This window comes from Astatotilapia calliptera, chromosome 4 (assembly GCF_900246225.1).
Source record: "Astatotilapia calliptera chromosome 4, fAstCal1.2, whole genome shotgun sequence".
Classification (NCBI taxonomy): domain Eukaryota; kingdom Metazoa; phylum Chordata; class Actinopteri; order Cichliformes; family Cichlidae; genus Astatotilapia; species Astatotilapia calliptera.
In genome coordinates, this window is record NC_039305.1 from 12,235,351 (window position 1) to 12,262,599 (window position 27,249).

Here is a 27,249-nt window from a genome sequence, read left to right on the forward strand (position 1 = left end):
TTTTGTTTTACTAAACTGATCATTACGTAAGTTTCATAACCAATTGCCAGTTATAACAACCTAATATTATATAAAAGGACTTAAACCATCTTTTATCATTTAAACAGGTAGTAGTTCACCAGAGTGACAGGTCTTTGCCTGTGGCAAGCTCAGTGATGTGTTTTACAGGAAGTTTTTGGCATGGTACACTTGGTCAATCTTTTTTTAATACCAACTCAATAACTGTGCTCGGGTGTGGTGAGTTGCAGCTGCGGTGTATTGTGAATGTATTTGTGATTGGAGTCTGCATGTATACACATGCAAGCACACGAAATGCAAGCTGGGTTTTGCTTGAAAGAGAGCCTGAATATGCACTAAATGTTGGTCTGTCTTTTCTGTTTAGAGGTTAATATGTGGAACTTTTTAAATACAATACTGTGCAAAAGTCTTGAGTCATCCCTCATTTTAACATTTTTCTATGTTTCCAAAGAGTCCAACGTTCTGGTCAATTTTTAAAAACTGGTCTTGAGTAATAGTTCTGCAAGCCACTTGTAAATCCTAATGAATTAAGCCTTAGCTTGACGTTCTTGACGGCTCCTCCTCAAATAAATCCGCACTTCCGAACAAACAGCCTCACCAGACTATTTGTTAAACTTCACAGAGGCTCTTTACTTTGACACCAAGCTATTTACGAACATCGTGGCAGTGCTATGTTTCACCCTGAATGCTTACAAAACGATTAATGATGCGAGGTGATGAGAGACAGATGGGTAAAAGGAAACTGTGAGGCTCTCTCAAATAAATGACATTTTATTATAATAATTATCCCACCTTGTTGAAAAATAACTAAGTTGTACATGAACACTAAATACTGCTCAGAATAATGAATTAGGAAATCAGTTTAACTCATTATGGTGTTCTTGTGAAATACAGAAAATGAAATTAACACAAACACACTATTAAATATGAAAAAATGCATTTAGGCTCCCATCAGTCATTTTAGCATAATTCAGCTGAAGGGATGAACCAGTGTTGCGTCTACTCAAAACAGACAAATTCACAAAGAACCAATTTTAAACTGCACCTTTTGGCACTTTGTTATCTGCAGCCTGTTAAAACACACACACACACACACACACACACACACACACACACACACACACACACACACACACACACACACACACACACACACACACAATTTGTTCCAATTCTTTAGCTGAATCTTTGAAAAGTGCTAAAGATAAAACAATTTGACAAGCGGAAAATAGTATTTTTGTACCAACAAGGTGATTCGCAAACAGCTAAGGACACATGCTGTGCAGTGTGTCCTCTAAAAAATTGAGGATACTGAACAAGTGGAGGATGAAAGAAGAAGTGTCAGGCCTAAAAATCTATCCACAGCAGATGAACAGCATTGGAAAGTGAGAGAAAAAACCCAGCAAAAGCCTGACACAGGACCTGAGAGATGAATCTGGCCTTTCATTTGATCAGTCTACTGTTCAATGAAGCCTTATCAAAAATGGTCTCAGTGAAAGGGTGACTGGGTGCAGGACAGAAAAACACAAAATGGAGCATTGTTAGTCATGGATTGGTTCCTCCAGAGAGCAAACCAAAAAGCAGCAAACATCCAGAGAAGAGCTTTGAATGTCTTTCAAGAAGCCTGGACTTCAAATCCTAAAGACGACTTAAAGAAATTACAAGAAAGCTGCCTAAGACAGCTCAGGCTGTGTTGAAGAATAAAGGTTTCAAATATTGCTTTCGCAAACTATGCAAAATATAAAGAAATGAAGGGTTGTAAACAGGATTGTATACCTCTAGAAATGGATAAAGCTGAACTGGAAATCATGGGTGAGGTGGTACTGCTGTACAACTGTACCTGTGTGATGCTGGTGTTTTAGGAGCAGATGTCACATTATAGGCCTGTAAACTGAAACATGAGGCCACTGTTACCCTCCCTCATTATATTTTCTTATTACTTGTGTGTGAAGGAGCAGTCCAGGTTCAAATGTGCAGTAGATGTTTAAAATGCAGGTTAGGAAAAGTTTCAGAGGGGCATGTGAAGTTTATGTGTGCAGCTTGTTATCAGCTTAGATATGAACAGGTCATAAATCAAAATTTTAACATTAACAGAGTGATCTGTTTTAGAGAATTTGAGCATTTTCCTACTCATTATTATGAGAGAGACTGCAGCTGTAACGCCACACTTGGATATTGTTGCAGGTGGGGCTGGTTCATCGTTTACACAAAGATTTATCCCAGCAGATCACTCACATACGCTCACCCACACAGACACAGAAGACTTTTGATATGAGACCAACACACGGAAACCAAGGCCTTGAGGCAGCCTTGGCATTTTATGGATCTGAAAGACAGATTGAGCTCAGATGGTTCAGGATTTATGATGCAAGGCGAGCAACCTGAGGGACAAGCCAACTCCTCCCTGTGCTGGCAGCCACTAGTGATAGAGAGATTTACAGTCGGGATATTACAGCTGATTGCTCATAAAGCATGGGAAAAGTAAAATGTACAGCGAGCAAACAAATTTCGTGTTCTTTTGCAGAGCCTGAAGCTGAGCTGAAGTGTTGGACGTTTGGAGTATATGTTTGACAAAACAGCTCAAAAACCTCGATCTAACAAAGATATTATAATAAAGATGTTTTTGGTGTTTGTCCACACTTCGTACTGTAGTATGTACAGTAAATCTGGAAGAGGTTGAATTTTCAACGGGCTGTCAAATCCCAATGAAATATACATACACTGCACAGATTTGTAGGGCACTGGTGTGTTTATTTAATGCTAATGAGCGCGGTTAGCCTCGCTGAGAGAGTTCATGATTGTTAATGCCGTATTTGTATTGGCCTCACACTACTCCTTCATGCTCTGTTAAGACGGGATCAGTATATTATTAAAATTAATGTTTTTGCAGACATATGGCTGAACAGAATCAAGGTTGCGTGTTTGTCTTTTTTCCCCGGGTTTGTTTTCAAAAGACTGAACCTAATGTAAAAACCAACCTCTTTGTCCTGCTGAGATTTCAGGAATGTAGAAAGCATCATCCTTGGTGAAGAGCTTAGGTGACAGACCGACCTTATTTCTCTCAACCCTGAGCTGAACTCCATTAAGGGCTGCCTCAAGTCTGTAATTTTACCGACAGCCTCTTATCATGTTTGTCTTGTCTCTTCCTCAGGGGGTTGACTGCTTGCCCACAGACAAGCTTTACTTCATTTCAGCTGGCTCTCCACAGAGACATCCGTGACTGGATAAAAAGTTCAACTGGAAGATTAGATATTTACTTTGTACATCTCTAATCACAGCATTTCAGAGAAAAGTAGCATTTAATTCTTTCCCTGGGAATGTCTGAGTTACGTTTTCAATGGAGTGATTGCACGCACGCTAAACTTTACTTTATGAAACTAGACGGATCCAAGAGGGTATTTTAAAAAAAAAATATTTTAAGCAACATTTTTGACAGTGATTGATTTTCATTGATTGTGGGATATTATTTTACTTATGCACATTGCTTCAGTGGTTAAATCCGACATACTTGTATAATTTTCTTGCACAGCTATTATTTGAAATCCGATCAATTTTATGAGGGGAAGATGTTTTTGAATACCCCCAAAATGTATAGCTTAGTACTGCAAATGCTTAGCCCTGGAGCCACACAGCTTTGTCATCTTAGCCCAGATCAAAGCGAACCTGTCCGGTCTGACAGGAGCCAAGGCCCTCGATGAAGGCTCTGATGAGCTTGCAGTTGGAAACCAGAACTTAGTCAGCACCACGGGTGGCATGAGGCTGCAAGAGGAAATTTTGGATACAGTAGTTCTTAGAGATGCTCCACAAATGTGAAGTGAGATCCATATGAAGTCCTAATCGGAAAATGATGAGGGAGATAAAAGAAGATCTAAAGATGAAGTATGACTGGAATGTTGAAACAAAAGCACAGAGAAGGACATGTGGTGCTGAGCATAATGCGTCTTTAGAGAACCTCCACCCAGACGGAGCTTCAGTGAGAAATTTGTCTTGGCCCCAGCCTGAATTTCTTGTGACCTCAGAGCGCTGCTGACATGCCATGTTTCCTTATTGGAAAATAAACACTGGCTGAGAATAAAGATAAAAAAATGAAGTCACAGGAATAAAATAAATGACTTATGAAGCTGCGTGACAGTATGTTCAGTTTTATGGAATCTGTGCTTTGAAGTAAAATTTTAAAAAGTGCATATGATTTAGAGAGATTAATGAAAACTCAAGTATAACATATTATTTATCAATAAAATTTGGATGTTGAGTTAAAAAAGAATAAAATTGCACATTTTCCATTATCATATAAAGTTTATTCAGTACAGTAATAAACACAATTCTTCGCAGAGCATAAATGGCAGAATCAACATAAGTTTTTGAGTATAACTCATAATGTCTGCATGCATAAACCTGAGATGTGCAGGTTAAGAAAACTCTCTGAACTTCCAGTTTAATTTACAGAAAGCCTCCCTTGTTTTTCCTCCTTTATTTATAACTGGCTTCACCACTTTGACTCACAACCCTGGCATCTGATCTGCTTTGCTTTCAAAAGGCCACATCGTAAATTCCTAGACCTTGATATTTTCCCTAATTTCCCACAGGACTGTAATGATGCAGGCTTCTTTGTTGAAAGCACCTGTTCTCTGCTCAGATAATGGGCTACATTTCCATCCAGGATATACTCCCTAAGGGACACTGCAAACCTTAGACTTGAGGGTATCTAGTTGCCACGATTGCCAATGAGCGTTCACTGCAACCTTTTGAACGCTAACAGTCAGTTGTGCTCTCTGGCTGGTAGGATCTGTTTATGGAAGTGGTCAAATAGCAAGGTCGTGTTATCTTTTGAAGTTTTTTTTTATCTGTGTACATTATGATAAAGCAGTCATCAGGGTCAAATATACTCAGCATGAATGTCTCAGGGATTTACTTCAGAGCCATGTACATTCCACAGTCTCTCCTTGCCATGTGTCACTTTTTGTTTTCTTTAAAGTTATGCAAGTACAGTCACTCTGAAGCAGCAGGTGAAAATATGATAAGATTTCTGAATGAAAGCATTCCTAAACAAGATAAATTACATTTTATTTAAACTCAGATATCAAAGGTAGTCAGCCGATAAGCCAGCTTGTTAACTAGTAAACATTCAGTTTATCATACGCCGTATCAGTCTCCTGCAAATAAGAGCTTTTGTTTAGAAGTCTAGTTTAGAAATCTTCTTCTAATGTTCGACATTAAAGCTCACACTTCTTACCCAAAATATTGTACCATGACATTAACTACGAAATGAAGACATGGATATATTTTTCTAAATATCTAAACATTTGATATATAACATTTCAATTCAATTCACCTGTATTTATATGGGGGTCATATGGTAAAAGCCTACAATAGTAGATAAAAAAAAATCCCCCAAGTTCAGACTTTTCTCCTTTAGCAATCACCTGGCAACAGTGCAAATGAAGAACTCCTTTTAAACAGGAAGAGGGAGGGGCAGCCATCTGCTGTTACGGTTGTGAGGTCGGAGACAACACACACAAACAAAAGAGAGAACATAGGAAAAGAGGATAAATTGCAAACTGTGAAAGAGAGGCAAAAATGACAAAAATGTAATGACATACTGGAGTGTTGCATAAACTCATGGGGAGTTAAAAGATGGGAGTGGGGAAGAAGTGCTTCATGGGAAGTCCCCCAGCATACCTAAGAGATGGCTCAGGGTCACCTGATTCAGTCCTCACTGGAACATCAATTACTGTCAAAAAATTTGTGTTTTTGTTTTTAATCAAACCTGTTTTGCTCACGAAGATGGAAAAATAATACAGGCAACTGAGCAGACTATAACATAACAGCTGAAAAGTTGTTTTCGCTGCTGTCCTAAGCCTTGACACTATGAAGCTGCAAATGTTAACCTCAGTTCCAGTCACTTTGGACATTAAATGATTGAGCATATTATCCTTACGTACATAAAGGTAAACGTGACAAACACTGTACCGCTGTGCTGTCCCTACACCTTGTTTAAAATAATCAAATGAGAACCTTACTGTCTGGAACTGTCTGGGGTTTTGTTTAAAATGTGTTAATAAAAACAAAAATTAAAACAAGAAAATAAAGGTTTTAAAAAAAGAACTAAAAAGAAAATGCCAACCAAGACTGGTAGAATTCAGTCTGATGGATGAATCATGGGTGATCACAGCTAATGTGGCTCAAGTAGAAAACTGACAGTAAGAGATCATAACCTACAGCAAGCCTTTCACTTACTCAGGTGCTGTGAGCCCTATTTTGAAATTTACCTCTTTAGTTCCACTTAAAAGGCCTGTCAATAACACACTTTATATACCATTAAGAGACTTTGGAACACACTATCTGATGGATAGTTTGTGTGGGCTTTTCCAGGCTATGACAGTCATTTTCTCAGTGGCTGTTAAAACCCGAGCTCAGCTTAGATTTCTAACTTTTATGAACATGAAGCAAAGATATGTCGAGCTGGTAGGCGAAGGCTAATGTATCTGATATTATTTAAAATAAATCTGAAAGTGAGGTGCTAAAACTGTATCATAACAGATACTGCAAACTTGATAATGAACTTGTAACCATCTGGATATTGCCGAAAAATAAAAATTAAAGAAAAAAAAAAATCGAACAACACAGATGATGCCAGGAATTCACAGCCTTTTTTGATACATGCGAAACAGCTGCCAGAGGAACTCAAATATTCTCAGTACCCTTTTCTTTGTGAGTTCATTGTTGATGACTTGTTTCTTACACTGAATAATCTACCTTTTGTGCCACTGGGAGAAAGCAGTGAAACAAAAGGCTGTGGTCTATGTGCAGCAAAATACAAGAAGCATCCTTATAGAGTGAAAGGGAGGTCAGAACAAATACACCATGTATGTTTTAGTTTTTTATTTGTCTAAGAGGAGAAATTAGACAGCGACTGCATCCAGATACACCGCTAACTCTGTATATACTCTCCAAAAATTGCAAAAAGCATAAATGCATCTGCATCTTTTTGCTGTTATTATAGCCACACTGACCAATATTAAAAAAGCTAAAATTATAATGGGAATTTTAGCTTGTGCAGGACTTGGCAAGGCCAGAACATCTAAGCCTGCCTGAGCTTTCCAACCTGTCACAAGGTTTTGTTTCCATGTCCAGGAGGACATCAGTATGGGATAAGACTTTTTCTACAGGATCAAGTGAGGAAATCCACTCAGGCTACGGTGGCTTTTCCTTAAGAGAAGATAAGATGGTCTTTAGCACGGCTCCAGAGAATTTATAGACATTTTAAATGGCCTTAGCTAGAGTCAAAGACCTTGAAGGAAGACTAATGGAGTCAGAGAAGTGTCTTGATCGGCCTCTCAGCTTACCTAATAACCCTGTCATTAGATTGAAGGCTTTGCGTGTGTAGGATCTCGGTCATCCCCGCTGTTATTTGCTTTTTCTAGGACAGAGTGCCGGATGAGATCATCCATCAGTCGACTTTACCCTCTAATTGGCTCAGATCTCTGACATCTGCAGGTTGCTGAGACTCTTGTGCTATGCCATGTGTTTATGTTTATGTTTGTATTTGTCTATATGTACACATTAGATATGACCATAGACGGCACACAGGATGCACAAGTGAACACGCACGCAAGAGCACAGATGGTTTACATTTCCACCTGCTTCCCTCTTTCTTCACACAACTGCGAGGATGGTGAAAAGAGGTTTCTGAAAAGACGTTGACAGGACAAGGTGATAAGTGAGCACAGGATAAAGCAGTGCCATTGAAGTTCTATTGTGCAGGCAGATGTTTAATAAGACTCAGCTTTAGGGTTCTTTTTTTACCTGGCAGTAAAGTAACAGCACTCTTCACTAATGCGAACAGTCACGATGTTAAACGGTTCTATATTTGAACTTTCTGCATTTCTTAATTGCATTATAATTGCAGACTGGCAACCCAAATACACAAAAGGAAGATAAGGTTGTATTTGTTTATAACAAGAGTACACATTTTAGTGGTTAACACACACACTGAATCCCATGATTGGAGTAGGAGTGTGTGCTGAGACACAGGTCTTTATTTGACTGTCTGGTTTTCATGTATGAGCTGGGTGCTGTTTATGTCATCTGTTTAGGCTGCAGAATAGAAGTCTGTTAACACAGTCCAGGATGTGTAGAACAAGTCAAGCGCTCCCTTTAGTGTGTCCACTTTGCTTTTCATCGGCCCTTGTGAAGTGACACAGAGTGCAGAGTGCATGTGTGTGTGTCTGCTGGATATTGTTTATTGTAAAGGATGACAGATGGAACAAATTAACACACACTTTTATAGAAATCTGAAAAAAACAACAACAAAAAAACGTGCTTGGGCACCTTCTGTGCTCTCTGTGCGTGTGTGTATTTGTGTGCATCTGTGTGTATCCTCCCTCAGGTGTCTTTTGTTCTAACTCTAGGTTTCATCCTCCCAAAACTGTGCACCACTTTGAAGTTTGTCAATCCCCCAGCACGGAGACAAAAAGGAGGCCTTAGAAAAAGCTAACAATAGGGCTTATGCCCTCTTTGATAACTGCTCTACAGTGTTTCTCAATCACAAGCAAATAAATGATCAATGTGATAATAGTTTATCTTTATAGCTCTTTCAGTCAAATTACCAGCGAGCTGACTACACATCTATACAGATGCTGTAGTATTGATCATATTAAAACATATGAGTGTTCTTGAGCAGCTAGTGCCTTGATACATTATATATTAATGCTGATCTTTCTTTCCTTTTTTCTTTGGCTCTTTGGCACAAGCTTCAGTCTTGGCTTTTCTCCCACGGGTCCTTCACACTTATAAATACACGTACAGCCTACATTCATTTATACATAAACATCATAAAACAAAGTGGCTAGAGTTTGTAAAAGAGGACATAAGAGATCCTCTCTTAAGATCACATTAATATCAAATAAAATACTAAACAGGATATATACTAAATCTGTGGGCGTTTTCATTATTAGTTGCTAAGTATTTTTCCCAGTGGCTTGAAATGTGGCTCAAGTCTGATTCTTCTACTGTGTGTGAACTTTAAGCGGCTGCATTACACAAGGCGAAATTCTATGACTTCTGAAATTTCTGTTAATTTTTGGACTAATTCAAACTTTTGTCACCTGCATAAATAACAATACTCGATCTGGTATGGACTGCAGTGCCCCTATGATCCTAGCTTATAGATTGGAGGCTAATATAAAAGGTTCATGAGCTAAAGTAGCACACCTGGGTCTCCCAGCCTATTAAAGTCAACCCTTTGATTCACCTGGTTTGCATTCAAAACATTATTATTATTTTGTTTAACCAGAGTGGTGTGATTTATGTAGGCATTGCTGTGTGATAGGACAACTCTTCTTGCACACCCACCAAATGAGAGCGCACATGCTTCCAAGCCCACCGGTGACTCCACACATCCTTTCAAGGAAGCATTTCATTCATCCCCAAAAAATGGAACAAAACAAAACACTGTGCATCGTGTTCAGGTTTGAACGTGCCCCTGGCCTCTCTCTGCCATCCACCTGGCATCGGCCTTCTTGTGTGTTTGTACCTCCAACAACCCAACAGCACATACGACACACATCCACTGACATTTGATGTTTTGAAGTTTTGGTAAAGTTTTAATAAATTCCACTTTTTTATAAGTACATTTCATCTGTGAACTCCTGCTTCTCACTCTCCTTGAGCCAATTTGTGACAGGGAACATTACATAAGAAAACTAATATTTCCCCTTTTTATTCTGTTTATCTGACGCTCCTCCATATGAGTGTTCCAGTGTGTTTACACTTGGCAAAAACAGACTGAATTTGTCAGTAGAACCTTGGCTTCAGCCAAGTTAGATAAACACATTGTATCTCTTTCAAAACAGCAGTGTAGTAGTTTGTTCATTGTGATACTTACTTAGATAGTTTTCCCATTTTGTGAGCTCTGAATGTGGAAAATGTCTCAGTGACACATCCACATGAAAACGGCATTACTCATTTGCACGTCAAATGAACAAGCTTTTTGGACTTTAACTTTACTGCTGATGCTTCGATACTTGAACTCAACAGTTCAACTTCCACTCAGAGGTACAAGTACACAGAGCAAAGATAAACATGATCTGTACACAAAGTGGAAAGGGCAAACCACAAGTGCATAGCTCCAACCAAACCCCTTGGTGCACACAGTTTCCCAAACAGGTTATCTTGTGCCTGTGTCCTGTGGAAGTGCAACTATTAGGATTAGAAAACACACACACACTTAGCCGCACACCACACGCATATCATATATAGCAGTGTCTGAGAGATGAGATAAGGGGCTTAGATGAAGGGGGCAGGGTGGTCTCTGGCAAAACTCTGACTGACATGGCAGCTCTGGGGTAATCTTGCTAATCCTCTGCTAGCTCAGGGGTGCAGTGGGACTGGAGGCCTTTGACCCTGCACCAGAAGGAGGTGCTAACACAAACACACTGAAACAAACTTTTGTGCTTCCAAATTCACAATCACGCATCTTCATCGTTGTCGTGATTGCCGTGGCCCCACCCCCACAGCCTTAAGGGGTAAATGATTAACTTTTATGGTTCGTGATACCGTTTGTTTGTGTGGAACTACACGTTCACATTTTTGTGGCGTTAGCAAGGCCGTTCGGAATCATTATGAGGCAATTAAAGGTGACTCACGTGAACCGGTTATAGCACAGAAATGTGGGAGGCTGTCAACAAACAGCTGATCTTTGACACATGTGTTAGTTGGATGTATGTTTGTGTCAGTAAGTTATAAAGTTATAAAATCTGTGATGGCTTGATCTCCCTTGACAGAAACACGTATGTAGTAACGTGCTTCCATTTGCTCAGTAGGTATTTAAAAATCACACGGGTCAGATGTGCAAATGAGATAATAGCGTAATTAGTATTCCTTTGTTTTTAAATAAATAAATAAACACATTTTTGATCTATTTCTATTTAGTTAAAATAAAAATTACCTACTGCTTTCCTTGGTGGTTCCCTGTGCTATAGTAAGCCACCTGTAAATTAAATTGTGCCTTACACCAAAGAGAGACCTCCTCTGTTATTATAATCATAAATACTTCAACTTCATTCTTTCATAACTAATTATTTTTATTTATGTATTTATTTATTTTTAAAAAGGCATATTTTGATTTTATTAAAGTTCCGCTCCAGGCTGAAGTTCGTGTGTGTTTTGGTGAGTTTTTTTTGTTTTTGTTTTTGTTTTTTTGCTTAGTCTACATTCAGCGCTTCACCTGCATCAAAGTAGACCAAGGCTGAAAGAAAAATCCCTGAACTTTCAAAATAAAAGTCAAGTGATATGGTAGAGAAAAGAGGTTTCTGGCCGACTTCTAATGTGCACGGAGGGGAAAAAACAGGAAAAGAAAAAGAAAATGTCAAAAATCTTCCAAAATTTGAAATGTGTGTTTTTAAAAAAATAATATTATTGTGTGTAATATTTTTTAAGCACAACCTGAATCGATGTTGTTCTAGTAATAAAAATGAACAAATCACAGTAAGTACCAAAGGGTGGCACATATTATCATATGAATGTAAATTTCAGCCTAAATTATGATCAGTGTGTGCTGTAATGTGAGTACATAGGTTTTTCTTCTTCTTCTTCTACTTATTATCATCATCATTATTATTATTTGTCTATGGATAATATCCTGCCATAGATTTAAAGTTATAATCTGATCCACTGTCTATAGATTGCAGTTGTATTAAAGTAGCGTATGCAAAAAATCTATATAAGGAAAAATGTATTAAATAAAGACAAATCATGGATAAAATGTGAATATGCGAGTGTAGACCGTATGTATAGATTTCTTTTACCACTTGACAACGCTTACTTTGAAAAGCTTATCGGAAGTGATAATTTCTCTGCTTGACGCTCTCGCCTGAAAATAACTTGGTGCCTCAGAGTGATCGCTCAGACGCTCAGAGGCAGTGATGGGAGGCAAGCTGGTTCCTGACGCGCATATCGCTCAACTGGTGATCTGTTCGAATTGCTTTTTGCCGCTCAGTTTTTTTGTTTTTATTTTAAATTAAAGTATTTTTACAGGTATTAAAGTGGAACTAGATGAGCATATGCAGTTCAGTTTTACTTCCCATGTTGGTTAAACGCTAATTTATGTTTTGGGAAATTGCGCAGCGGTTGTCCAGGAGCAGAACTATGGCAGAGGAGTGAGGCAGCTTTGTCAAAATGCAAAGTAACTGGAATACAACTTTGTCACGGCGGTCCTATGGAATATAGTCCGATTATACACAGTCTACATGTTGTGCCATCATCCCACGTGAAAAACAAACTCTTTGTATTTTGCATAATGCTGTCCCTTTGGGTGTATATGATATATTGCTGTGTTGGCTACTGCTCCACTGTTCCAAACCTGACGTACGGATCGGTGAACAGACGCGAAAACCACGCAGAAGTTGACAACCAGGGGTCCTCTTTAGGAGCGTCCAGGGACTTACTAAATAACGAGAACGAGTTGGACAGCAGAGGAGACGAGTGGGATGAAATTAGAGGCGAGGCGAAAGCGTTGGATGATAATGCCATGTCAGGTTCCCTCAATGAGTCGGAAAGTAAAAAGTTGCCCCAGGCAATCATCATCGGAGTGAAGAAAGGAGGCACCCGGGCGCTGCTGGAGTTTCTGCGCCTGCATCCGGACATCCGAGCGGTGGGAGCGGAGCCGCACTTCTTCGACCGCAACTACGATAAAGGACTGGAGTGGTACAGGTAGACTAGCTCACTCATCCTCACAGTGCAGTATTAAAAACCCACGAGTCACGCACACGAGCGCTACAAAAACACGCCATGCCTCATTTTCCAAAAAGCTGTTTGCTCATTGAAACGTGGGCTACTTATGTGGACATAAATCTCCAGTTGTCTGCAAATGTATCGCAATAATTGAGGTTTACATTGCTGTGATTGATCGTCATATTTTCAATCTTCATAAAACCCAACAACCACCTTCTCCCCTGGCTTATTAAAGACACAGTTATATTTACATTTCTACTAAAGCCTTTCATGTCCTGAAAGTCTAGCCTCACTTAACCAAAAGTTACGCCTGTAAATCATTTTGACAGGTAGCCTCATAACATCAGCTCTGATGATCGAGCTATGTGTGAAAGTTGATAAGAAGAAGAAACCAAGAGATTACATTAAAAAAAAGAAAAATAATTTTACGCGGTGTATTTGTCACAGCGAAAACCATGTAACACTCGATTTCTATTTTATGAATATTAACAATAATGAATTAAATAAATAAATAAATACAAACACTCATACTGAGATTATGTAGTGTAGAGTGTGTCATGTATTATGGGCTCTAGTTAAACAGATTCACAGTTTGTCATGCTGATTACCAATCATGAAGGAGGAATATATAATGTAAAATATCCATTGTGGAAAGGAGGAAACACCATGCAGGTTCATTGCCTCTAACTGAAGCTCAACCATGGGGTTTATCCACAAAATAAATACTGCTGGTGAGATGTTATTTGTTTCCTCCTGTCATAGAGATATCTGCAGCACTGTATAATCTCTATATCTACCAGCATGAAGAGCAGGTTCAGGCTTTTAGCATATAAATGACAAACTTTTACAGTTTTAACAACTGTCAGTGAAGTCAAACCTTTAATGCACTCTAAGCACTTGAATAAGTGACACAGTACGAATTCACATTTTAATAAAGGGAAATTGTTATCATTTGCGCAGTTTTGTTTGGCCGCTTTTCCAAGTTGTGTCGATTTACACAAAGGACAGTTATTTTGTGCGTGTTTGCTTGACCCTGACTGACAGTTCCCGGAATTTTTCTACATCTATCCTTGGATCTTGACTTTCGCTGGCTTTCCAAAAAGGAGAGCAGGCACCAGGGAGAAAATGATAATGCAGAGCTTCCATTTAGACTTGACCTGAATTCTGGATGCGGTTCAGAGTAATAGCCTTTGGTTTATAGCTAGGAGTCAGCAAGTTACATAAAACTGTCATCTAACTTCCTGAAGTGAGATTCAACTTTCTGTTGATTCATTTGGAGTAATTTGTTTCAGAAGCTCAGTCGATCAGAGGCTCTCATCACAGATCTTTGGTTGCTTAAACACTGAATAAGGCAACATTTTTACTGTATTCTCTGTCATGGCAACTGTTGTCCTTGTATGCAAGCTCTTTACTATCACCTCAGCTGCACAATAACAATGCACTACTCTTAGTGGAAAAAGAAAATACTGTAGATTGGAACTGAGTGCTTTACATCAGAGCAGCCACATTGTTAACAAGAGATAATAGGAGATACTGCTGCTTCAGGTGTCCATTTGACTGAGCCCAGGGATTAACAGGCAATGTCAAAGGATGTAGACACTGTTTCAAAGCTGGCTTCATAGAGCTACAATAGGGGAAGCGAAGCATTGTTCAAAGGACTTCTTGCCTAATCTCCTTTGAGAATTTCCGGACAGGTTTAGGGCATTTTTGGATGATCAGTCTACGGAGAAATTCTTTTGTCCATCACTGTAGACTCAAAAATAACATGAAACCGTCCTGCGCTTGAACACTTATTAGTCTTCATGCTGTTTTAATCTACAAGTAACACATGTCTGGAATGAACGATGGCTTAAAGAAAAGGAAATACCATCATTAAAGATGGATAGAATTTAATGTTCATTAAGTAAAAGTCCAAGAAAAAAACCTTTTACAGATAAGTGAGGCATACTTACTTCTTGTTCACAGTGACACATGCACACTAAACACACAGTTAGTGGCTGTGAGAAGCAGTTTGATCTTGAGAATGTTTAATGCGTAATGAAGACTTCTTCTTTTTTCAGAGAGGTGATCCAGCTAATTAAAACAACTCGGCTTGAGTTGTCACAGTGAGATCGCTGTGCCACAAATTGACCCCCTTGCAGCACAGCCCTGTGACATCTAGTCAGCCCTTAATGATCATTTAGTGGTGCTCAGAAAACCTCCGGCTGCCTTTAAGGAAGAGTGCATTGTTGCTGGATGATCTTTAAAAGTATACTCTGTAATACATTTGAGCTTTTGCTGAAAAAAAAAGTCATCAGACAATCCTGTGTCCACACTAACCAAGTCAGAAAGAGGCATCCACTGACTTGTTGGCCCATATCTTTCACTTCATTGCCCCCCGACTAATGGTGAGCAGTGGCTTGGGGAGAGGTGCGTTCTGCTGGGTGGGCTTATCAGCTCCTGGGGTGGCATTGAGTTGTGCCCGCACCATTTATCTGCTGTGATTGGTGTGTTCCATTCTGTTGGAGGTCTGTTGTGTCCATCCCTCTGGAGCCCCACATAGAGGAGGGGCCCTCGCCCAGCAGGAGGCCAACCACAATATAGCATGTTTTCACTCTAAGGCAAAAAAAGCGAAGCAGACATACAATACCACATGCTTACTCGAACAAAGCGCAGGAGGCAACTTCCAAAAGCCGTGGGAATGGCTTTTTTAGCACAATTCTAACTTCCTCCTCTATATCTTTTTGGACAGGTTATCTTCTGTTCAACGCTCTGATCAAGGTCTTTTGGGCTCTGTGCAGTAGATGTGACTTAATTGCTGTAATCATGTTTTTCCTCTTGAGGTTCCAAATATAGAACAATGAAGAGCTTTCTTACTAACTCATGGAGGGTGTCGGAGAACAGGGCCTAATCCTCCTTGGAGCCCCGGGGGAGCTTACTGCAGCCCAGCGGCAGATAGAGGGCAGTAAATTTAAAGTGAGTCCTTTCTTACTTTTGCGTGATGGAGCTCCATGAAAAGGGATGTTGGAGAACCCCTGAGGATTGCATTAACCCTGACAATAAAAGAGCAGACAATTAGTGTGAAACATGTTTTCTCTGCCTTCACTTTGTATGCAAATGTGCTCAAAAGGGTGAAAGTGCCCTTTGACGAAGCCCAGCAGGAGTTCATCAGGAAGAGCATTCACTGGAACCCGCCCAAGAAAAGACTCAAACACTACGCTTAAGCTTTTTTAGCCCGAAAGTTGACTTTCAGATTTTCTGTGCGAAAAGTTGCATTTCCCAGGAGCGGGTTTATTTAAATCCACTGGTATCTTTTTGCGCACTCAACACTTTTAGCTGCAAGGACACATGAGAACTGGTGTAAGTGAGACAGCTCTCGATGAAGGTATCACCCGGCTTAAACTAATGTGTCAGCACACTCACAAGAAAAGAAGTTTTGGGGTTTTTTTTCCCAGCAAACCATGAAACCTTGCACTTTAAGAACTTCATTTCCTACAAAGACCTTTTTGTTTGCTAGCAATTCCTAGAATAAATCCTATAAATCGTCGATACTAGTAATGTGCGCATCCTCTCCCTATTCCAGAGATTGGAGGCTTAATTTGCTGCAACAACCCCCTGGGCTTTTGCTTGAGGCAATTTGTCAAACCACAGCACTTATTACAGCACTTTGGAAACACTGAAACAAAACAAGTTCACTCCATTATATCCCCATGAGTTGTTGACTTCCTCATCTCTCTCTTTTGTAGTTTCTTCAGGGAAAATGTGTTGTTTCCTGAAGCTGTCTTTCACTCTGCTGCAGAGACTCCCTGACAGAAAGTCAGGGCAACTTTAGAAACAACCAGTCTGCCTCAGCCATCTTTGTTTTTCTTCTTTGAAGTCTTGTTTTCGTTTTCTGATCCTCTCAAACCACCTTGCATCTGTGAGGAATAGTCTAATTGTTCCAAACATCACATATGCCAGAAACATAGATGTTGGATTTCTTTTCTATTTTATAATAACTCTAAAACACAATTTAAGCTTTTTAATGTACACTATTTCTATTCCATTACTGCTCAAAACAATACAAAGCTAAGCTGACGAGGCTCCGATATATTAATGCTATTAAGCTCTCGACAACTTTGTGCTTATTCAGTCAGCACACTAAAGCTTGATCATATTAGTTCGTTTTTCCTGGCCCTGTTATATCTGTGTCACAGTTTTTACATCCACAACTATGCAAGTGTTTGTCAGTGCTTTTTGCATTTGAGTGACTACTAGTTCACTTCAGCTTGGCTGCTGTTGCAGGACTGTTCACCCCTGAACTTTGATCCATAGATTCAGACACAAACACATTCCTGTGAACCCCCCTTAAATTTGATGGCTCACACTGTTGTCTCTTTTCATCTACTGTGTGTAAAGAAAGTAGCGAGTAACTCATACAGGCTTACTATGCACTGATAGCAACAAAGGTTTTTATAGCTGTTGTCATAATTACAAAAAAACAGTGCACGCTAAGCGATTAGCTGAATGTTATTGGATTGCATTTTTGAGCACCAAGACTTAGATTAAAAGCTCTGTAAAGAATGGATTGCCTGAATTCTTAGATGTTAAAGGAAGGCTGGCAGTTGTGTGAGAGAAACCAGAATGGCTGTTCCTCCTGTTTCTCCTCCTCCTCTCTTTAAAACAGGCCTGGTTCCACCAGGCAACCAGGTGGCCTTGAGTTCTGCATATACTGACAGTAATAATGAAGGACATGCAAAAGCTGTTATTTGTGGCTCCATAAGAAGGAAATTTAAAGTGTAATGACGATGTTTTTGATACTTAAAAGGAAGGCGCACAATGGCTAGAGAAATCCTTGCGTGTTAGTACACTAGTCTGATTATTCCGAGTGGCTGCATACCACACCTCTCATCCTGTCTTCGAGGAGAGGGATGTTTCCCACAGAAGCTCAACTGCTCTTGGAACTGCAGGGTAAGATTAGAACTCATCATGCCATTAGATAACGTTGAGGGTTTTTTTTCAAGCACTGTCCCTTGTCACTAGGATCTAAGAAAGCTGAAATATAGATGCCAATTAGAGTCAGTCAAGCAGAATACTGCAGAATACAAAAAAAAGCCTCCTCCTGGAGTTTTTTTGCACCTTACTTGCTCCTTACTGAACTCATTACTGAGGACATCACCCAGCAGCTGAGCACCAAGCTACATGCAGTGATGTTGTAAATTCCTACCTTTGAACCTGCTTCCTGATAGCAATGAATGTAAACAAGGCACCAGAAACAAGCCCTGTCTGCCCGGCAGCCAGTTAAATGGACACACCTGACTGCCCGGCAGACAAAACAGAGGCCCATTACACAACCCACCAATCCCAGATTAATGTCTGTCTGTAGGTTGTGCTATTGAGGCAAGAAAATGCAGACGCTGCATCTAAAAATGCCTGCCGACAACTTTGGCGTCAGAACAGAGGGGTGGGGGCATGCAGTCTCCATCCTCCGACAATGCACCTGATTCCATCTAATCCTTGTATTTACTCTCTTCCTCTCTCCTTATCTCCCCATTGCTATTGCTCTGAGTGAGGTTTGTCTGAAATGCAATTTAGTTTGTAACATGACAATTATAAGCGTTTTTTATTTTTTGCTTCATGACTCAGAAAACACAATCCATTTTGTTTCACACATACAACCAGGGTCATAGGTAAGCTGGAAACTATGCCTGTTGCATAGGCCAGGAAGCAAGGCACACTTTGGAAAAGCCAACTCAGAGTAGAGACACATTCAATTTAGAATAACCAGTTAATCCCACTAACTTCCTGTCTTTGGACTGTGGGAGGAAGCTAGAATACCTGGAGAAAACCCACACAGCCACAGGTGCAAACTTAGCCAGTTGGTGGAATCAAACCCAGGATTCTAACTAAACACCGTGCCACCATGGTTATATATTTGGCTATTAGCTTTGTATAGCCAAATAAAACCATGAAAAATTCATGAAGGGGTCAAAGTCAGCACCTTATGGCTCAGTGTGCCTCAATGCTAAACGACAATGCATTTGCATAGCTGACTGATAGATGCACTGAAACCTATTGGTTCCAGGCAACATTGTTTATTAAGCAGAACAAATTGCGAAAGCTTGCTACATCTGCCCCCCCCCTAAGGCAACTCGCTCTCAGACCTCGTTCAGTTGGAGATGTTCTCCTGTTCTCTATCGGTGCTAAGATGAATAATGCATGCCCTCATCACGCAGGTTGTTTTTCTCATTGACTAAGTGGAAAGTTTGATAGGTAGTGAGGTTTTGTGCCTATTCGGGCCTCGACAAAGGGCCTACGGCACTGCACTTGTGTTTATTCAAGAGATGGAGAAGATAATTGCAGTGGGCTCCAGTATAGTTTTTTTGTATCTCTCTCCTCTGTTGTTTTCCATCACCTTCAACTGTAGCTAAGGTTCTCAGGGAGAGGAAAAACACTATAAATATGTAAGACCCACAGCTTCTATAGACAAAAGAAAGAGCAGGTGACATTAGGCGAAGAAACTGTATAAGGAAGAGAACCCCTCTTCTGTATAAATTGCACTAATACAGTGGGGCAAAAAAGTATTTAGTCAGCCACCGATTGTGCAAGTTCCCCCACCTAAAATGATGACAGAGGTCAGTAATTTGCACCAGAGGTACACTTCAACTGTGAGAGACAGAATGTGAAAAAAAAATCCATGAATCCACATGGTAGGATTTGTAAAGAATTTATTCGTAAATCAGGGTGGAAAATAAGTATTTGGTCAATAATAAAAATACAACTCAATACTTTGTAACATAACCTTTGTTGGCAATAACAGAGGTCAAACGTTTACTATAGGTCTTTACCAGGTTTGCACACACAGTAGCTGGTATTTTGGCCCATTCCTCCATGCAGATCTTCTCGAGAGCAGTGATGTTTTGGGGCTGTCGCCGAGCAACACGGACTTTCAACTCCCGCCACAGATTTTCTATGGGGTTGAGGTCTGGAGACTGGCTAGGCCACTCCAGGACTTTCAAATGCTTCTTACGGAGCCACTCCTTTGTTGCCCGGGCGGTGTGTTTTGGATCATTGTCATGTTGGAAGACCCAGCCTCGTTTCACCTTCAAAGTTCTCACTGATGGAAGGAGGTTTTGGCTCAAAATCTCACGATACATGGCCCCATTCATTCTGTCCTTAACACGGATCAGTCGTCCTGTCCCCTTGGCAGAAAAACAGCCCCATAGCATGATGTTTCCACCCCCATGCTTCACAGTAGGTATGGTGTTCTTGGGATGCAACTCAGTATTCTTCTTCCTCCAAACACGACGAGTTGAGTTTATACCAAAAAGTTCTACTTTGGTTTCATCTGACCACATGACATTCTCCCAATCCTCTGCTGTATCATCCATGTGCTCTCTGGCAAACTTCAGACGGGCCTGGACATGCACTGGCTTCAGCAGCGGAACATGTCTGGCACTGCGGGATTTGATTCCCTGCTGTTGTAGTGTGTTACTGATGGTGACCTTTGTTACTTTGGTCCCAGCTCTCTGCAGGTCATTCACCAGGTCCCCCCGTGTGGTTCTGGGATCTTTGCTCACCGTTCTCATGATCATTTTGACCCCACGGGATGAGATCTTGCGTGGAGCCCCAGATCGAGGGAGATTATCAGTGGTCTTGTATGTCTTCCATTTTCTGATGATTGCTCCCACAGTTGATTTTTTCACACCAAGCTGCTTGCCTATTGTAGATTCACTCTTCCCAGTCTGGTGCAGGTCTACAATACTTTTCCTGGTGTCCTTCGAAAGCTCTTTGGTCTTGGCCATGGCGGAGTTTGGAGTCTGACTGTTTGAGGCTGTGGACAGGTGTCTTTTATACAGATGATGAGTTCAAACAGGTGCCATTCATACAGGTAACGAGTGGGGGACAGAAAAGCTTCTTACAGAAGACGTTACAGGTCTGTGAGAGCCAGAGATTTTCCTTGTTTGAGGTGACCAAATACTTATTTTCCACCCTAATTTACGAATAAATTCTTTACAAATCCTACCATGTGAATTCATGGATTTTTTTTCACATTCTGTCTCTCACAGTTGAAGTGTACCTCTGGTGCATATTACTGACCTCTGTCATCATTTTAAGTGGGGGAACTTGCACAATCGGTGGCTGACTAAATACTTTTTTGCCCCACTGTAGCGTTTGGGTGATGTTTGTAGCTAAAGTCTTCTCTTCTCGCAGTGCTGTGAAGAGCAAAATCTTGCCATATTCTGTTGGTTTGCTGATGCAGAATTGCACGAAGAAAGCTGTTGTTAAACCAACAGATGGTTGGAAATTGTGGTAATTGTTTTAATGACATGACATGACTCCCTGCTTTCCTGTTGTTTGATTTAGATCAGCCGTTCACTATCAAAACCTAAGAATATTACCATGCAGTGTAGCAACTGAAGATTTACATTGTGACTAATGCAAACCCACATGAGGTTTGATTGAAAGGGATGCTTGTTAACGCAAGGCAATATACCATGGCTTAACATTTCTTTGTCAGAAGAAGAGATATGTGCACACTGCTCTTGATTCAAGTCATTTGTCACATCAGCGTGAGATCTCAGACTCTGATTAAGAGCTGCGGGGCACCAAAATGTTAGTTCAACATGCAATGCAATTTCTAAAAAAAGAAAAAAAAATGAGATGCTGTGTAAAGTAAAACTGGAATGCTATAATTTCTAAATCATTGCATTCTGTTTTTATTTACATGTTTTTGATGATGGATGAGGACCAGATGAGGAAAAGAGTCGAATCAGCAACTCCCTGACTCGATCCCAGCATGAAAATTGCATTCCCTACTTGCACTCAGCTGTATAGGAATATGTGGTGTTGTATCCAAACTTTGTGTAACTGTTTGTTTTTTCATGGATTTAAAATGCTCACCAGTGATTCTCATCATAATAGCCACATATCTCTCTCCCCCTCTCTCTAGAGACAAGCCAACCACCCAGTTCGCCAACAGGCAGCCAACCAGCCTCTAATGCTGTTTGGCTTAGTCCTAATCCCCCTTGGCTCACTTGAGCCATTATCCAGTGAGGGCTGCAGTTAACAGGCTATATTATGATCAACCCGAGCCATCCAGGGTTAAGAAGAATATGCAGTAATGGGAACAGACAGGTTCCAAGCATATTTCCAAAGGAATGCAAAGCTTCATCAAATTGTCACATTTCTCACAAAAATACTGATATTAGGAGAAAGGTGCATGACATTAAAGTGCATAAAGCTGCCTATTCATAGCTAAACCAGCATTTTTAAGTATAACGTAATGAGTCTGAGGAATATTTCAGTGTGATGATTGTGAGATGATTTAGGTCATTAGATGTTTAATGCAGGTACAAGAGGGACACGAGGGTGGATGTCTTCCTTTACAGCTTGTACTCGGAATGTGGAACTGTGTATTTTTTTCCCCCACACAGTTACTGAAGATTGATAGGACTTCTGCTTTACCTGCCAGCCCTTGTCACGTCATGCACTGTCACAGGCTTTGTTAATGCAGCTCAAGATTTCTACTACTGTCTTCTTGGTGATGACTGACTAGCTTCTCTTTGACAGTGTTTATAAAGCTGCCATGAAGTGATATTATGTCATCGCTAATCTCATCGTCCTTGATTGGCACTTTTGTAAGCTGTTAACTCTACAAAGGAAAACAGAGTATACAGCGGAAATGGTAGAGTAGGTTTTTGCAAAATATGTCATCTGCAGTGCAAATGTAATTCTTTGTGTTTGTTCTTTACAGGGAATTAATGCCTAAGTCATCAGAAGGCCAGCTGACCATGGAAAAGACCCCCAGCTACTACGTTACTAAGGAGGTCCCTGCTCGAATCTACGCCATGTCTAAAGACACAAAGCTAATTGTAGTTGTCCGGGATCCTGTCACGCGAGCCATCTCAGACTACACTCAGACCCGCTCCAAGAAGCCAGACATCCCTTCTTTTGAGAGCCTGACCCTGAAGAACACCTCGGCAGGTCTGATTGACACCACATGGAGCGCTGTACAAATTGGCATGTACGCCAAGCACCTTGAGCGCTGGCTCCAGTACTTTCCCATGGAGCAGCTGCTGTTCGTTAGCGGAGAGCGTCTCATTACCGACCCTGCAGGTGAGATGGCTCGTGTCCAGGACTTTCTTGGGCTGAGGAGGGTGGTCACAGAGAAGCATTTCCACTTTAACCCAGCAAAAGGCTTCCCCTGCCTTAAGAGACCTGAGGGGAACAGTAGGCCACATTGCTTGGGTAAAACCAAAGGCAGGACCCATCCTAATATTGACCCAGAGGTGGTTCAGAGGCTAAGAGACTTTTATAAACCCTTTAATTTCAAGTTTTACCAGATGACTGGTCATGACTTTGGTTGGGACTAAGAAAAAAAAATGATGACAGGCTCACGCTGGTTATCTGGAATTTCTTTTTGTTATAATTATATCACTCTGGAGTTATTGTTTTACAGTCTATGTACAGTATTTGGTGGTGTGTAAAAAGATCAGAAGTCTATTTTATGATAATTTATTGTTATGATATTAACTCACTAAGCTGCCTAACTAGGTTTATTCAAAATCTCTCTTTTTTTTGACCTAAAAGCACACAGTTTTACAGGTATTACAATCAGGGTCACTATGTTTTCTTTTTCTTTCTTTTTACCCAATTCAGACCCAGCTGACAACAAAACTGGTAATATCCCCTTAACATTTGCCTGACCCTCAGAGGTCTGTGGACCCACTTAGTCAGGTCGATACAGGCCTCAGCTGATCCAGCGCAACTTGCCAGGTAGATCAATAAAGTAATAGCTCCTCATCATGTCAATTAGACCTGAGTGATGGCATTGTCTTGATCTCTCAAGCGTCTCAATAAAACATTGATCCATTAATGGTAGCAAGTTTATGGTCAACCTTTGAGCCAAATTCAAGTTAATATGAGAATATAAATTTCCACTGCAATATTCTGACTTAACCACTATTTATTTTGTCTCTACAGAAGAATGTTGATCGGGTTCCAATAGAGTCGTGTCAAATCTGTTTTGTATGTTTTTATCCATTTTCCAAAGAGCTGCCTCCCAGATTTCATAACGCCTATAGAAAATGATTTATATGAAAAGTCATATGAGCCATTCACATTTATTGATCTGTACTGAAATTGCTCTCATTGATCACTCTGTGCAGCTTCTTACTGCATCTGATAGTGGATGTGTTAATTATGCCCTTTCCCACAGTACATCAGCTGCTGGAGTGAAAAGGAGGACTTATTTTCTTTACTTTCAGAAGAAACTAAACCAATATAGCCTTTTAGAATTCCTCATCTAAGTTTCATTTGTGGTTGAGTTTTATTCAGCCTCTACAATTCAGCAGTTCCGACATCATCCAGGGTCATTCTAAAATGATTTGCTACAACGTTGTTGTTGTAGAGGCACTATTTCACTGTATGCTTTGCTTTAAAAACATTGAAATTAGTTGGGTTTAAATGAGATGTTGATTAAAAGGTGCAGTCTTGTCATCTTTAATGAAGAAATAAAGAAAGTGTGTTTTATCAAAGTCAAACAATGCAGTCTCTGGCATCCTTGGATTTTCGGTATGGTTAGAAAAAAAATAGGATAGTGCTATAAATGTGTTTTATTTGTTGGGTAGCAGCGTGGGTTATCAATGCTTCAGGTTTATGCAGGCAAAAGTGTAATCTTGTGTCTAATCACCATTTTACACATTGTTGCGCTAACAGGCTAATTAGCACGTTAGCTGTCTTGGCTTCCCACTGCCACCACTAAGAGGATTTCGTTGCCATGACCCCCACAAACACATTAAGTGTCAGGTTTCTCATCAGGCCAGAAGTGACTTATTATGAAATGCACCGGATTGTTTTTTTTGTTCCTGGATGAGCCTTCAGGAGTCCCCCTCATGCACGTTGTAGTGTTCATAAAGATGATACTGCTGTCGATTGCATAGCATTCAGTCTGTTTTTCACATTTCTTTTTATTCCAGAAAATATTTAGAGCCTTCTGTTAATATGCTTTATCGTACTTAGATATCCTGTTGAGGCATTGTGTGTTGTCCTTGAACTAGTCTCAAACAATGTGACCCATCCATCAAGCAGAACAACTAATCGCTGAGCTAAGGTTATGGTTCAAGAGAGGTATGAATCACCTCCCTCTATTAACAAACAACCTTTATTTAACTCTCCAGCAAAACACCCTCATTTACCTGAGGCTGCCAGCAGTGATGAAGCCAGTCTCCCTGGTGGCAGGCTAGGAGTCTGATCGCCCAGGAAGCAGCTCCCTTTGCAATTAAAGGAATAGATGAGGGGTGCTGTAATTGCTAGGCTCCCAGCTGGGGAATTGCTGTTAGCATACATCCCTACAGGCTGTTGTAAGGAAGGCTGATGTTGTTTGAAGGTTAGGATGAAGGAAAATAGACACCTGGCATCCATGAGAATTAAGTGACTTCAAATATCAACTTGGCAGCTTCCACTGGGGAATAGAATCAGAGAAGCTGAACAAAAGCGAATGGAAATAAAAGTGTTACACAACACCAGAAGGTTTGGTTTAGAGGACATATGAACAGACATTTGTAATTTGGGTGGAGGCGGTAGGATGAACTGTACCCTCATTAGGATGTCAATGAGACGTCTTCGTATTGTGCCAAGATGTTAATCATGCAGGAGTCGATTAACATGTTTAACATACACATGCAGAAATCATTGCAGATGATTAATTCAGTCAACATCTGACTTGTTGGCTGAGTCTTTCAGTTCTGCACCTGCGAGATTCTAAATTGTGCATTTAAGTGGCCTTAGAAACAACATCTGACAGAAGGAACTGAGAGAAAAAGGCATGTACAGAGAAACCAGGCTGACTTTGAACTAAAAATAATTCAGGTACTTGGTGGATGCCTCAATCTACAGAGACAGCTGCCTCTATAGACTGGAGTAAGCTACCTGTTTACTCTTTTAGAGGTCCTTGAGGAGACTGGGGTGTATTCCAGTTGACATGAGGTAAAACAACACGGCACACCCTGGTAGGTCCACAAGTCAGACAACTATTTACGCTCATATTCACTTCTCTTGTAGACAGCTGGAGCACCTGGAGACAATCCATACAGGGATCATGATAAAACATGCAAGCTGAGCACAGAAAAGTCCCGGGTGGTTTAAAGAGAAGTGACAGTAATAACTACAGCACCGCTGCACCAAGTTAGCCAAGTATTAAAGTCTAATATCATATCTTCTATTTTAACAGGACGTGTTCTCTCTATTTTGCTCTTTTTTTCTTTTTTTTGCTAACAAAAGGTTCAAACAGGGTGAGTGGAAACTGAAAAGTATTCATAAATCAGTAAATGTTGCAGTAATCATTTTAGTTTCACGTTGTACTGAATAGTTACTATTTGGATTGCTGACATCTTCACTATCTGATGAAATATCCTTGCACCATCAAGCAGCATTTACAAACAGGATATAAGGTCATTATAAAAAACTTACTCTGCCCCTTTATGTTTTAATTTTTGTTCTGAATATTATTTTCACAAAGTTTAGCATATGATCACATAATTTTGTTTGTAGTTGTTTTTTTATCTTAAGACATGATTTATAACTGGGAGAAAGTGAAAGACAAAAAAACAAGCTCCCAAATCACAACAATTTCTAGAGCAACAATCTGAACTTTGTTTTAGAGCTTAATAAAACAGTTGCCTTCCTCTCTTGCCCTTAATCATTTATTATACATTGTCCAAACCCTAATCCTAATCCGATAGGAAGGGCAAGCATTAATCTCAGACAGTGGACTTGGAGTTGGCATGTATGTGCTGACATAGCTAATCCAGCTCTAATCCCTTTTCCAAAAGGGCTTTTTTAGCTTTGAGTTGGACCAACTTGATTTACATAAATTCAACGGATCGTTTATATTTGACGATGAAGCAGATGCTCCTCTAAAGTACTGATTTGTGCCTCACACTCACACCTCGGAGTTGTCGGGTCAAGTCTAATTACTGCATTCACTGCTGTCAGATTCTGATGTGTTGCTACTGCTCGCGATCTCCTCGGTGGCAGGATCTAGACTTGTGAACACAGTTTTTCATAACATCCGGCAAAGCTAAACATCTCTCAGCATGTTATTCTGAAAATAATAATGCAGATTACTTATTTGTTCAAATGCAGCAGAGCTATTCACATCCAAATTAGCTTACTGCAACATAAAAAAAAGCCCATTATTAGCTGCTTTAGCTTAAACTCATTTGTTTAACATCTGTGAAAGTGAACAGCATAGTTAGTGTTAGTAAAAATGATATTTTTCTTAAGAAATTTATTTTCAAACAGTAAACAGTTACATCAAACAACTTAAAACCCTGTCCTTTAACCTTACAGCTGTGGCTGTAATCAGCTCACTAACACTTTTTCAGTGCTGTTCATGTTGACAGTGTTCTCGATCTTTGACTTATATTTAGCTTCATCAGTAGCTGAAACAGATGTGCAAAGAGTCCTCGGGCCTCGTTTTAATCACATTTTTAGCTTAGCAATTGATTTGACTTTAATTAGCCCTCATGCACTAGC

General features: G+C 40.1%; 1 protein-coding gene across 2 annotated transcripts; it reads left to right on the forward strand.

Annotated features, from left to right (window-relative positions):
• The first annotated feature begins 11,930 nt into the window (after positions 1-11,930).
• On the forward strand, positions 11,931-24,254 carry hs3st3b1a (heparan sulfate (glucosamine) 3-O-sulfotransferase 3B1a). 2 transcript variants are annotated; one of them, XM_026164792.1, is made up of 3 exons: positions 11,931-12,729; positions 22,466-22,827; positions 23,371-24,254. In XM_026164792.1, the coding sequence occupies exons 1-3, from the start codon at positions 12,236-12,238 to the stop codon at positions 23,415-23,417; spliced, it is 903 nt and encodes a 300-aa protein (XP_026020577.1). In that variant the 5' UTR covers positions 11,931-12,235; the 3' UTR covers positions 23,418-24,254. The 2 variants fall into 2 exon arrangements, with proteins under 2 accessions (XP_026020577.1, XP_026020576.1); XM_026164791.1 differs by having other exon boundaries at positions 22,466-23,432.
• Positions 24,255-27,249: the final 2,995 nt, after the last annotated feature.